The sequence below is a fragment of the Electrophorus electricus genome, chromosome 2 (assembly GCF_013358815.1).
Source record: "Electrophorus electricus isolate fEleEle1 chromosome 2, fEleEle1.pri, whole genome shotgun sequence".
NCBI lineage: Eukaryota > Metazoa > Chordata > Actinopteri > Gymnotiformes > Gymnotidae > Electrophorus > Electrophorus electricus.
This window is the reverse complement of record NC_049536.1, coordinates 17,553,757-17,567,415: the sequence shown is the minus strand read 5'-3', so window position 1 is coordinate 17,567,415 and position 13,659 is coordinate 17,553,757. Positions and strand designations below refer to the sequence as shown.

General features: G+C 39.7%; 1 protein-coding gene across 5 annotated transcripts in view; it reads left to right on the top strand.

Annotated features, from left to right (window-relative positions):
- osbpl8 (oxysterol binding protein-like 8) overlaps positions 1-13,659 on the top strand; it is a 59,453-nt gene that overhangs the window by 37,071 nt on the left and 8,723 nt on the right. For all 5 annotated transcript variants that reach the window (XM_035520705.1, XM_035520704.1, XM_035520719.1 and 2 more), the window contains 13 exons: positions 1,329-1,396; positions 1,862-1,942; positions 5,946-6,047; positions 6,486-6,689; positions 7,272-7,356; positions 7,488-7,647; positions 7,943-8,153; positions 8,352-8,536; positions 9,025-9,106; positions 9,248-9,346; positions 9,588-9,684; positions 9,842-9,940; positions 10,041-10,138. In XM_035520705.1, coding sequence (XP_035376598.1) covers positions 1,329-1,396; positions 1,862-1,942; positions 5,946-6,047; positions 6,486-6,689; positions 7,272-7,356; positions 7,488-7,647; positions 7,943-8,153; positions 8,352-8,536; positions 9,025-9,106; positions 9,248-9,346; positions 9,588-9,684; positions 9,842-9,940; positions 10,041-10,138 — 1,571 coding nt within the window. The remainder of the gene's footprint in view (positions 1-1,328; positions 1,397-1,861; positions 1,943-5,945; positions 6,048-6,485; positions 6,690-7,271; positions 7,357-7,487; positions 7,648-7,942; positions 8,154-8,351; positions 8,537-9,024; positions 9,107-9,247; positions 9,347-9,587; positions 9,685-9,841; positions 9,941-10,040; positions 10,139-13,659) is intronic.

The window sequence follows — 13,659 nt, the reverse complement described above, 5'->3', positions numbered from 1 at the left end:
GCTGTTTCTATTGCTCTTAATACTGTTTCACTACAGCATCCTCACTAATATCCCCAATCTGTTTCTGACTTTTGCGAAACTTAAAATTAATTTGAGGGAGTACTCTTACTCACTTGCATTGACAAAAGTGCTCCTGAACAAAACACTGCTTATCTATCACTTTTGTTTGATTTAGAGAGATTATTGTTGTTATTAATACACTATACATACAATATTACTGTTATACATTATTGTGGATCATTCTTCTCAGCACCAGAGGAAAAGGCAAGTTATTGCTTGTTTTTAATGGAGATTTATGCTGTGGTGGAATAGGTCTTCAAATGCTAATGATTGTGTTATGCTAAAATCAATATCAGAATAATGGACTGTTTCTTAAGCATTAGCATTTTTAAGAGATCTTTCAGAACAGCACTCATTCATATACATGCTCAGGCATAAGGCTGCTTTTAGAGTATGGACTTCTATTTACAAACACACACAGATTGTGCAGAGGACTGTTCTCATTACTAAAAAAAGGTTATTATTTTTATAATTACTCTTGGTTGTTCAGTAGGTTGAGGGGGTGCAGGAGGGGGTGCCTCCTGTGTGTGTGTGTGTGTGTGTGTGTGTGTGTGTGTGTGTGTGTGTGTGTGTGTGTGTGTGTGTGTGTGTGTGCATGGTGGAGTTTTATCTACATGTGCTTCTGGTCATAATATATGTATTTATGCTCACATGAGTTCTGAGTTTGGAATTCTGAAAAAAGTAAAGGAGACATAAAAGCTACAAGGCAGGACATTTTTATATCAGGAGGCCTTTTAAACAACGACACTAATTCACTGCCAGACTGACTGTTGTAAAAGAATATATATATATATATATATATATATATATATATATATATATATATATATATATATATATATATATATATATATATATATTCAGCATGCAGGCTCAGTGCAGTTTGATGTTTCAGTTTGGTGATTTTTTTTTTTTCAAACTAAAAATCCAATTATGAGTGAGTACAATTTGAGCAATTGGGGATAAGGGCCTTGCTCAGGGGTCCAACAGTAACAACTTGGCAGTGGTGGGGCCTGAACTGGCAATCTTCTGGTTAAGAGTCAAGTACCTTTAACTTTTTAATTTACTTTTTGTTTACTGCAGCAGAGCTATAAGAAAAAGCTTGTGCCTACAAGTAAACAGCTGACCAAGTGGGGCTTAATTCTCTTTTTACACTGATCTGAAATCAGATATTTAAAGATCAGTGGGTTTTCATCCATGCCAATTTGCCAACTCGATTGAAATAAGGCTGTAAATATTTTAAATCATTATTTACTTAATTTCCACAGCTCTTGAACGAAAGGAAGAAATCTTACCTCTCAAAGAGGACTCAGCTCACTCCATATCTAAAAGCAGGGTATGGTGTACATATACACGCGCGCACACACACAGTCTCATTCTAACACTTGCCACAGTTCAAACAGGAAAAGTGTCATTGACCAAACAACTAGGATGAAATATGTGTGAACTGTCAGAGATGTTAACACAGTTAATGCATCAACAATGTTGATGTTGAAATCCCCTCTAATGCTGCCATTCTCCACCTATTGGCAATGGCTCTCTGCTGCCTCTAGTGGAGAACAATCGGTAAAGCAAAGTTATTTGACCCTAGCGCATATACATCTCTGTGGAGTTCCATCAACCAGATTGTCAAATATTATAGTTTCCTGTTGCCAAGAGAGATAAATGTTCAGCCCTGTAATCTAAGTAGTCATAAAAACACACATTGTCACCCTTCATCATCTACTGTCATTTCATGCTTCACTCTGATGATTGGTCATGTTGTGCACACAGTTTTACACAAGATGTGTCTGATTCACAGTCAGAGTCCAAACTCTATAATGGATCAGACAAGGAAGTAGTAACTACAGGCAACAAACTCACCAAGAAAGAGTCTCTCAAGGTAAGGTTTCTGGAGTCATAGGAGTTGTGGTTGTGTATGTACACGCATTACTGTCATATGCACTGTGCAAGTTTGTGTATATTATTATTGTTGTTGTTGTTGTTGTTGTTGTTGTTGTTATTCCATTTAACCAGTTTCTGGTGAACCTTGATCTCAGCAAGAGATCACAGCATTTCACCCTCACACCCTGCTAAGAATGTTTTCAGAGCCCTAGCTAGCTGATGGCTGGGAGCCTAGGAGCCTAATGCTCCCACGACAACTGGCAGTACTTTTGACTTGGCGTGCCACATCCCACTGACATTGACCTCCAGATCATTGTGCTTACTGTGCTTCTCTGATATGAGCATCATCTGACATGGCTGTATCAATCATCAACTCAGGGGCTTTTCACATACCATTTCTGTGAGAGATGGAAGAGACACACAAAGGGGAGTGGAAATTATGAACTGCTGTAATATATTTTTTTAATTTCATTATTTAGTTATTATTTGTTCTTCATCCTGGTTGGTTTTTACAACCTTCATCTGGCAAGCATGAAGCATGCTTGCACTGCAAACCTGACCATCTTGGAACAATAACATGCGGACTCAGTTTTCATAGTCCTTGGTGTCTTTAACTGCCAAACTGCCAAAATAGACAGCATATTAATTGTTCCATACAGTAGACCACTGCTACACAATTCTTAAAGATGCATATTGATCTGTTCCCCGGGATGCTTCAAGTCACTCTGATTATTCCTCGATGCATCTTATTCCAATCTACAGGCAAAAACTGAAATCCACAAAGCCTGTCATCAAAACAGTGATGAAATGGAGCAGCAGTCCATATGAGGAACTTTAAGACTGCTGTTTTGAATGTAACAATTGTAGTGTTTTTGAAGCTACAACTTGCAACCAGGACAAACTGATTGACATTGTGACATCTTCCAACAGCTTTTGTGAAGATGTGTGTGCCAAGCAAGAGTTACTGCACATACAACAATAACCATGCCATGGTTCACAGCCAAACTAAGACAACTTTGTGGCAACTTGGCAGTGGTGGGGCTTGAACTGGCAAGTATCTTAATCACTGAGCTATCACTGCCCCTGCACTTTGTGTCACCTGGCTGCTTCTGGATGTACATCTATTGGTACCTTGTGTTGAGTGCTTAGCATGTTCAGCAACTATGAGGCTGCTTTGAGACAGGATCTTCATGGCCATGCCACGGATGCTTTTTTGTCAATTCCTTCTTTGTTGAACTTCCGGAAGAATTGTCCATTCAGTGGTTTGCTCTTCAGCAGCTCTACCTTTTCATGCTTCATGGTCTTGAGTGGGTTCTTCATGTTCTGAGCAATGGTCTGTCTCTGGCTTCAATTACTTCTTGATCTTCCTGGCTTCCATCTGGAGAGAGTACTTTGCATTGTTTGCATTGTGATCTCTCACTAACCACATGAACTGAACTTGTCTTTGTCTAGCTAGATATTCTCACTTAGGCCAAGAATGGCTGAGTTCAGCACAGGACTCTAACTAGTCTGCTACCACCAACTCATCTCTTGATGTAAACATTTTCCATATCAGCCTTTGGGTGATTTATCCCTCCCATTGTGTGAAGTGTCCTTCTTTTGATCCATTTTTTGATATCCATTCTCAACCAGTTGAGTATGCTGAAACCATGAGCTACAACTGGGACAGCTCGGTTGTGGATATCACTGTTATCTTGTTCTTGTTCTTTGTACTGATCTTGGTATGTTTGTCCTTCTAAACTTCATAGCACTGGGGGACTAAATTCTCTAATCTTCAAAACCTGCCTTACACAATATGTAATGTATCTGATTTCAGCTACATTACTTGAAACCTCTTGATTTTGCACCCACCGAACTTTATCATCAGCCTAAGCATATTGTGTTTGATCTATGTTTGTAGTTTCTTGGAGTTTTTCTGGTTGTTATTCTACCTTTTCTTTCTTTTTTCTTTTTAGTAAGTAAATAAATTTTTATTTATAAAGCATATTTAAAACAATAAAAGTTGACGAAAGTGCTGTAAAGACAGGATGTATATTTAATAAGCATTTCACAAACACAAGACAATGAAACATTTTTAGGTAAACAAGATAAAAAAAAACAAAACAAATAAGACTAGATTTAAAAACAGCAACAGAGGAGGCAGCCCTAATCTTCATTGGTCGGCACAGTCTCGCCCCCGCAACTGCAAAAGCATATTGTCAAATACAGAGAAAAACAAATGACCCCTCAGAACCCTAGAACTAGCTAGGCAAAAGATGCAGGAAGTCTTGCATCAAGAGCTCTGACCTCCGATTTCTAATATTGCATCCAACAGGAATAAGCATGTTCTTTACTGAAGAGTATTTGTCTAAGAGACTGGGAAGCAGGATTAAGATATCATTGACTAGGTCCTGCAAAGTGGATTAGAGCTGATCATTATCTAATATTTTCCTAACAGTTGAATCTCCTGCAATCAGTGTAGTTGGTGGGGGAGTCTGCAGTGAGGCATACCATTCCGGTGGTCGCAGAACCAAACCCCTATGTTGTAACGTTGTGGGTGGGGGGTTCTAAGTGGGGAAGGACACTGATGTAATTATGCCCCCAAGGCTGGCATGGTGATCTAGGCACTCTAGGTGATCCTTATACTACCTGTATATGTGAGACAGGAAGGGACACAGATGGTGGATAATCTTCTGGTACATGAAGTAAACTGCCTCCATCTAGGAAATGGGTTGATATGGTGAAGAACAGAAAACCAACTTTGGCCATGCACTCATTTGGTGCCATGTATCCATAGACTGAGAAACTGCAGCAGGTTGAGTTTGATGCGCTGTGATGTCTATTGCAGTAACAGGGGTCTGTAGCATGAATCATGGTCTTCAGTGAAATTGGCGTTGTGGGCAGTGGTAGCTCAGTGGTTAAGGTACTTCCCTTGTAATCAGAAGGTTGCTGGTTCAAGCTGCACCATTGCCAAGTTGCCACTGTTGTGCCTCTGAGCAAGGCCCTTAACCCTCAATTGCTCAAATTGTACTTAGTTATAATTGTAAGTTGCTTTGCATAAAAGTGCCAGCTAAATGCTGTAAGTGTAAATTTGCCAAAGTCAACATGGAATCAAGTAAATATTAATTGTGGTGTAGAACAGATATTTAGCTTGGCAATTTTGTCAGCCAGGCAAACACAGTTACTACAGCTGACTGAGGAAAAAAGTGAAGACCTGGTGCTAGATTTTGTTAGATAATTTGCACTAGTCGAGGGGGGGAAAAAACATCTCCATAGCAACTTTTTTTAGTTTTAGGATAAAAACAATCCTCTTTTAAATCCAATCCTCACATGCTTCCTTCTCTTGTTGAAACTGTTTCTATCATGGTGGTTACAGGTTATGATCACAAAATCAAATATTGATAATTTTTTCAATTTTATGTTCTGTTGAATGCGACCAAAGAATAAATGTAGATTTGCAATAAATAAGCGTTTCTCTGTGTATCTGCATGACTTCTTATGTGATGTGAAATATGACTGCTTTTTTTGTCAATGTCTTGCGTTCCATGATTGTTATAATTATTGTAAATGACTTTGGGTTTATTATATAGCACTATATAAATATGTTTTAGATTAAAGACAACAGCAAATTGCCATGACTTTCTTTCCTGGCAAGTACACAGGAAAGTACACATTTTGACCCTCCCTCTTTACATGAAAAATTGGTAGCAGTCTTTCAAGTAAGACTTAAATAAGAAATGAAGTTAATGTAACTATGACTTACTCTGATATTTCAATATTAAACTTATTTCCCTTTAAGGCTGCCCATAAAAAAAAATCGTAGTACATAGTATAAAGTGCTGATGTACTATGATGTTTCTAAAAACTAGACTGCAATACTAACAATACTAAAGGTTTGTTATTCTTAAAAAAGAGCAACGCTATTAGACAACAGCGTTCCTTAAGATCATAGATAGAGAACATCTGTTGTAATTCATTGATTGATGTATGTGTGTTCACTTGTCTTTGTTTTTTTTGAGCAGGTCCAGAAGAAGAATTACAGAGAAGAGAAGAAGCGAGCAACTAAAGAGCTGCTTAGCACCATCACAGACCCATCTGTCATTGTCATGGCTGACTGGCTTAAGGTGGGGGAAGACGGGTGGGGTGGATTAAAATCTTTAGGCATACCTGTGGCATCGTGAGTAGCTCATTGCTCCAATTTTTGCCTCAATGGCAATGTTGGTACAGTATCTATTGCTGTTATCCCTATACCTAATAAGTGGCTTTTTGCATACATATTTTTGTAGTTTCATTTGTTTTAGTAGTTTAAAAAAAAACCAAAATGGAAACACTAATCAAAACATAACTTGCTTTCTTTGAAGTAGAACACAGGTGTGCTTTATAAGTGAAAGTTGTGTCTCATGTTTTATAGCCTTGGGTTAGAGCTATTCATATGCTGAGATTATTTACTTATTTTTGTCATGACAAATATTCTCTCTCTTCCTCTCCCCATTTTAAGGAAGCAGTTATCTCTCTTAACAATTCTCTCTCTCTGTGTCTGGTTTGGTCTCTCTCCATATCAGATCCGCGGGACCCTGAAGAGCTGGACAAAATTGTGGTGTGTGTTGAAGCCAGGTGTGCTGCTGATCTATAAGACCCATAAGAATGGGCAGTGGGTGGGCACTGTGCTGCTCAGTGCCTGTGAGCTCATCGAGAGACCCTCCAAGAAAGATGGCTTCTGCTTCAAGCTCTTCCACCCTCTTGAACAGTCCATATGGGCTGTGAAGGTACAAGCAGAACCCATTTCAAACTCTTCACACATACTATTGGTACTGGGGAGACGCCAGTGCCTTCTTCAGCACTGCAGCCAGGAACAACCATGTTTGCCATCCGGTGTCAACCAGAGGTGGATGGGTTCCCCTTCTGAACCTTGGTTCCTCTCAAGGTTTCTTTCTCTAGATCTTCGAGAGTTTTCCTTGCCACTGTTATCTTTGGCTTGCTCATTAGGGGCGTGGACCTGGAATCTCTCTGAAGTTGATTTCTTTAAAGCTGATTTGTGATAACACTTGTACAAATTACTGTACAATTCAATTTAAATTTGAACAACCAGTATAATTTTAATTCAATATACAATTAGTATTCAGGGTCCTGTAGCAGCTTGCAGTCAAATTTACAGTCTAAACCAATATTGTAGCTAAAGGCATTTCCCTAGTTTGGCTAATCACTGCCTAACCATTGTCGTGGCAAACCCATTAAGATGATTAGTACTGGTTCTAATCCTGTTTATTGTGGTTTTATTAATAGTTCGGTACTTTAATGCATTTGTGTGTGTGTGTGTGTGTGTGTGTGTGTGTGTGTGTGTGACTCAGGGCCCTAAAGGAGAGGCTGTTGGCTCGATCATACAGCCATTGCCCAGCAGTCATCTCATCATCCGTGCTGCCTCAGAGTCCGATGGTTACTCTCTCTCCCCTTCACACATATATACCTATCAGCCATGCTAAAGATAGCTGACACAAGTTGTGCATATGGTACAATACAGACATACACAATCAGACATGTGTGTTTGTGTATGTTTTTGTCTTAAGGTCGCTGCTGGATGGATGCTCTAGAGCTGGCTCTGAAGTGTTCCAGTCTACTGAAGAGGACAATGATGCGGGAAGGCAAAGAGGAAGCAGGAGCCTCTGCTGAAAACACGCACATCCAACTGTACAGTCTTCTCCGGGCACACAACTTGCATGGCTTCCAGTAAGCATTCACTCACTTATTCTTGTATACAGTGTCTTTACAAACCATTAACCAAAGACAGATATGTTATTAGATGTTTAATTAATGTTCTCTTTGGAATGACATTTGGCCTTAAGAAATATTTTAAACAGTAAAAATAGGTTTGTACGTTCTAAAGCACATAGACATAAGTTCAATTAGACTACTTAAAAAGAAGATGAGTCAATCTAACTAGCACAGTTATCTTAGGAAGAAGAGGATTGTTGAATATAATGGTTACTAATGCTTTCTATAACAGAATTATGTAATCCCTTAGGTTCAACGACAGTGAACACTTTAAAGATTTGGACCTGTACTCAGATAAATCTGACCGAGAGAATGAGCAGGAGGTGGAGGAGTGGGAGAAGAGCGAGGAGAGTGACAGTGACACCAGTGAACGACAAGATGACTCGTATGCTGACATGGACAACACCGAGGCCCTACAGGAAACAATTTACCTTGAGCAAAGCCATGAGGAGCTGGGGGAGGTGGGTAAGGGCGGCAGGGCTGTGTTGGTATATGTGTTTTTTTGTTTCTGAGTTGTGTGTAGATGATGGGTTGGATCTTTTTAAAGTGGGAAAGTGAAATAAGTAAGAATATGAGTCACATGTGAACCTGTGGATGAATCTGTTTGTTGATTTGGTGGGTGTGTACCCATCTTCCTCTCTTTTGCTCCTTTCTGTCAGGCTGGTGAGGCATCTCAGACAGAGACAGTGTCAGAGGAGAATAAGTCTCTGATTTGGACACTGTTGAAGCAGGTACGGCCGGGTATGGATCTGTCTAAAGTAGTGCTGCCTACTTTCATCTTGGAGCCAAGATCCTTTCTTGACAAGCTGTCTGACTACTATTACCATGCCGATTTCCTGTCAGAGTGAGTTACTGTGCAAGGACACACACACACAAATATATTGTCTAACTGTGCAACAACTACTACTCACGTGATCCTAGGTTACAGCATGAATCCAGACAAATCCAGGTGCATCATACTGATGGAAGGATCAAGCAAGCAAAATGATTCCATATAGCCATTTTGGTTGGTAGTGTGATGGTGTGAGGAATGTTACCCTGAAACATGTTTTAGGGCCCTTGATGCCACAGTGCAACCTTCCTACACAACATGTTCATTATCTTGTAGAATGCATGTCCATAAAACTTTGAAGGCCAAAAGTGATGCAATACACTATTAGATAGGTGTATCTAATAATAATAAACTATTAACTATATATTATATTAACTATATATAAACATGTACATAAATACAAGAAAATTCAGACTTCAACAGGGGTTAAATGGTTGTGGAGGGGTTTGGTAGGAGTTTTTGTTTAGATGGCTTCATGGAGTGCTTTGCGCTTTTCTCAGAGCTGCAGTGGAAGAAAATGCATATAACCGCATGAAGAAAGTGGTAAAATGGTACATCTCTGGATTCTACAAAAAGCCAAAGGTAAAAAGCTTTAGTGTAGGGTAGAAAACACCAAAATGTTTGCTGCATGTGACTTATGGTGTGTGTGTGTGTTTGTGTGTGTGTGTGGGTGTGGGTGTGTGTGTGGGTGTGGGTGGGTGTGTGTGGGTGTGTGACTGGCAGGGTTTGAAGAAACCGTACAACCCCATAATTGGTGAAACGTTTCGCTGCTTGTGGATTCATCCCAAGACCAATAGCAAAACATTTTACATAGCAGAGCAGGTACACACACACACACACACACACACACACACACACACACACACACACACACACGCTTACACACAGCAGAACAGCTAAATGTAGCAGAGCAGGAAAATGTACACACACACCCACACACACACACACACACACAGTGGAAAGCAGGTACCCTATACATAACATACTGTCTCTGAGGAGTTCATTTTGGTAATATTGTTTACCGAATATTGTAATATTGTAATATTTAGTTCTTTTGCTCCAGGTATCTCATCATCCTCCAGTCTCTGCCTTCTATGTCAGCAACAGGAAGGATGGCTTTTGTCTTAGTGGCAGCATCCTGGCCAAATCAAAGTTCTACGGTAAGAAATCCGACCTCTATCTTTCTCTTACTCACTCTCTATCACACACAAAAACACACACATGCACACAGGCATGGACAAAGAGGAGTTGCCCCTGTTTCACTGTCTTATTGCAGGACATCCATGTTCTGTCAGTTTCATTTTGTTTATTATTCAGGAAATTCACTATCAGCCATTTTGGATGGTGAAGCAAGACTGACCTTTCTGAATCGTGGAGAAGATTATGTCATGAACATGCCCTATGCACACTGCAAGGGTCAGTTTGCTCACACACAAACACACACACACACACACACACACACACTGAACCATATACTCACACACATGCTCACTCACTGTGTATTTGTCTCTCTCAGGTATCCTGTATGGCACAATGACCCTAGAGCTTGCAGGACAAGTCACCATCACCTGTGAAAAGACTGGGTATAGTGCTCAGCTGGAATTCAAATTGAAGGTGTGTATGTGTGTGGAGCTGTGTGTGCATACTTGTAAATGTGTGTGTCTGTAGGTCACAGTAAGCAAGCTTGAAAAAAGTAATATTTAGTCACGGTGACTCATGAAAATCCACACTCAAAGTTATCTCCATCAGCTTATATTATAGAGTACCATTCAGAATGTAATTCATTTATACTTTGTATTTCTTGGTTTATTGAGAAACCAGTGCACTTAATGGAACATACATTGGTTTTTAAATTGACTGATTTTGTGTAATATACAATGGATTTTATTCATATGTATTGATTGTTAAATATATTTTTTTGCATATTAATATTGTTTTTTTTTCTTTCTTGCTTTTTAATTATATGTATTATTAGAACACTGTTAGAAAATGCCTGTTTTTTTATTTTAAAAAATTCTGGTTACATTTACAGTAATGGCATTTAGCAGTATCTGTCATCCAGAGCGTCTTACAAAAGTGCTTTGTCATCTACTCAGACAATGTATCGTAGCAATTTCAAATAGGTTAGAGTGTAAAATAGCATTAAACTAAGATACTGCGTATCAGCCTTTGACTATTGTCATCATGTAGGTGAGCGTCAGGCTTTTCACTCTGATTTGAGCAGCTACAGGAAACCAGTGAAGCAAAAGTAACAGTGGGGTAACATGAGCGAACTTGAGACGCTTAAAGACCAGCTGGCCTGCTGCATTCTGGATCAATTATAGAAGCCCGTAGAGGAAGACCAGCAAGTAGCAAGTTGCAGTAGTCAAGCTTGAGATGGCAAGAGACTGAAGAAGTCAAAGTCAAATTTATTTATATAGTGCTTTTTACAACACACAGCACAAAGCAGGTTTACAAATGTATGGGTCCAGATCCCTAATGAGCAAGCCTAAGATGACAGTAGCAAGGAAAAACTCCATGGGGGAGATTAAGGAAGACGCCTTGGGATGACTAAGACTCAAAGGGGAACCCATCCTCCACTGGGCGGCCCAGCTAGTAACCATGCTTTATTATACTATTTTAGTCCAAGTAGTCACATCATTATAGATGTGGAGGCTCAGTTACTCTAGTGGGACTAGGTTTGAAGGGCTGTTTCTGACATGGCAGCATCAGGTCGTCTACAGGTGTGATTGGCACATTTTCTTAGATGCTAATACTTCCATGCTAATACCATCCCCTTTGACAGACTCATTCAGCCAGCTCTCAGTAAGGACTAGAGCACAGCAGTTTCTCACCTCCCATTTTGTTAACTCCAACCTGAAATAGTCCATCTTATTTTTCAGTGAGTGTATGCTTGTAAGCAAACCAGTGGCAGCGTTAGCCTGCATGGTTTAGCGCTCTGCGCGTACCACGCTTCTCTTTCCGAATACAGTGCCTGCATCTCTGTATCCATAGTATAGGTACAGGTAAGCGTGTTATGCTAGCATCTCCTGGTGCACAGAGCAGCCCAAGGTTTTTCAAAGTATCCACGTTGTCTTGATTTGATGGTTCTTGATTTGGTGTCTGTCTGTAATATCAGCATGGTTTGATGATCATAGATCAATTTCTCCTGACTATACTGGTCTTTAACAGGTTTTTATCATAAGCCAATGCAGCTGCAGTCAACGCAGGTGCTGCCATATTCTGAGGGACTTCATAGGAAAGGGCGCATAAGTGATTAATAAATGGGATTGGGAACAAGAATGTCACTACTGCATGTGTGTGTGAATTAGTGGGTGTGTCCTTCTGGCTGGGTGCCTGCTGCACTATGACAGGTTGAAGAAGTTGAGCATTAGTGTTGAGCCATTAAATGATATCAGCCAGGCATACTGAATGGAAACCTGAATGAAGGTGGGAAGGAAAGAATTACTGTATTATCAGCATAGCAATGGTAAAAGAAACCATAAGAAGATATTACATCACCAAGAGAGTATAAACTGAGAAGAGGACCCATCACTTGAACCAGTTCCATGCTGAACCAGCAGTTCCAAGGTTGGACAGAACGGAGAGGAGGATATTGTGTTTTATTGAATCAAAGGCTGCATAAAGATCCGGTAGAATCAAGACAGATCACAGTTTGACTGTTCTGGAAGGAAGGAAATGGATCCAGCAGTCAGTTAGTCAGGAGTTGAAGGATATTATCTGTGGAGAGGGGAGGAAAAAAAAGCAAGCAAGAGAGTTAGATGCAGGGGTGTGTATACTGGTGGAAAGAGTCAAACAGACGAAAAAAGACTGATGGATTCCTGCAACCTTCTCAAAGAAGGTGACAAAATTCTCCAAGATAAAAGAGGAGTGGGTGGGGGAAGATGTGAGGGGGAAAAATGGTTAATAAAGAGCTGTAATAAAGAGCTTGGATGAACTAGATGCTGATTATTCTATTTTATCTGTAGAGTAGTATGATTTTGCAGATGAGAACTTGGAAAGGATAGATTGGTATAAGTGGTCTAGTTGAGATTTCTTCCACTGTCTGTCTGCAGTTCTTATTTCTGTCCAGTAGCAGTTACCTGTTGGCCAAGGGCAGGTGGGGCAGATACCAGCTCCATGCCATGTCAAAAGCAATATGCTCCTACATTAATCAGTGTAACCTTTTATTGTAAACTTACATTGCAGAGATGTCTATTTTGCTGGCTGCTGACCACATTGTAGTTGTAAATAAAAACACAAACAAGTTTATCTGTCCACGTCAAATATGTGATGAGGTATAGGCAAATCCTGTATCCCAGTAAAGTACTGACCCAAAAAACTTTGTTCTGCCAATTAACATTGTTACCTATCCAGCCACACTTGTTCCTTTTACAATGTCAAGTACATAGCCTAACTAGACAAATATAAAGCAAATGTTAAAACCCAGCAGGAGCACCAGCTATTTCAGACACTTTGTTCCATGCTTGATTGCTTTTTTAATGTCTGTTTTTGAAAATCCTCTCTGAGATCTTGCCATAAGACTGATTTCAGAATAATGATTTGATTAAATGCTCCAAAGGCTACTGATTGACTGCCATCCAGCAAAAAAAAAAGAAAAGAAAAAATACACTACCATGATACAGTGCAAAAATGGAAAATCTTGGCATAACTGGGGGCAGGGGTAGCTCAGTGGTTTATGTACTTGACTTGTAATTGGAGGGTTGCCAGTCCAATCCCCACCACTGCCAAATTTCCACTGTTGGGCCCCTGAGCAAGGCGCCTAAGCCTCAATTGTTAAAGTTGTATTCAGTCATAATTGTAAGTCACTTTGGATAAAAACGTCACCTAAATTATGTAAGGTTGGTACATGGAACTGACATTCCATGAAACTCAGTCTCTGTTGTCACCTCCTTTAAATCATGCATAAACAAAACAGGATCATAAAATGTAGCAAAATGTCCAAAAATCCTAGACGGTTAGATAAATCCTAGACTGCAGGCTAATTTATTTATGCATCTAAAATTCGAATATGTCAGCAAATGTTTAGATTTAACAGGATCTCAGATTGTTGTTAGGTTGCTCCACACATTTTACTCAGTTTCTCAAACCTTGTATAATATAGCGAAGAATTCTAAAAAATTATCAAGGTATCC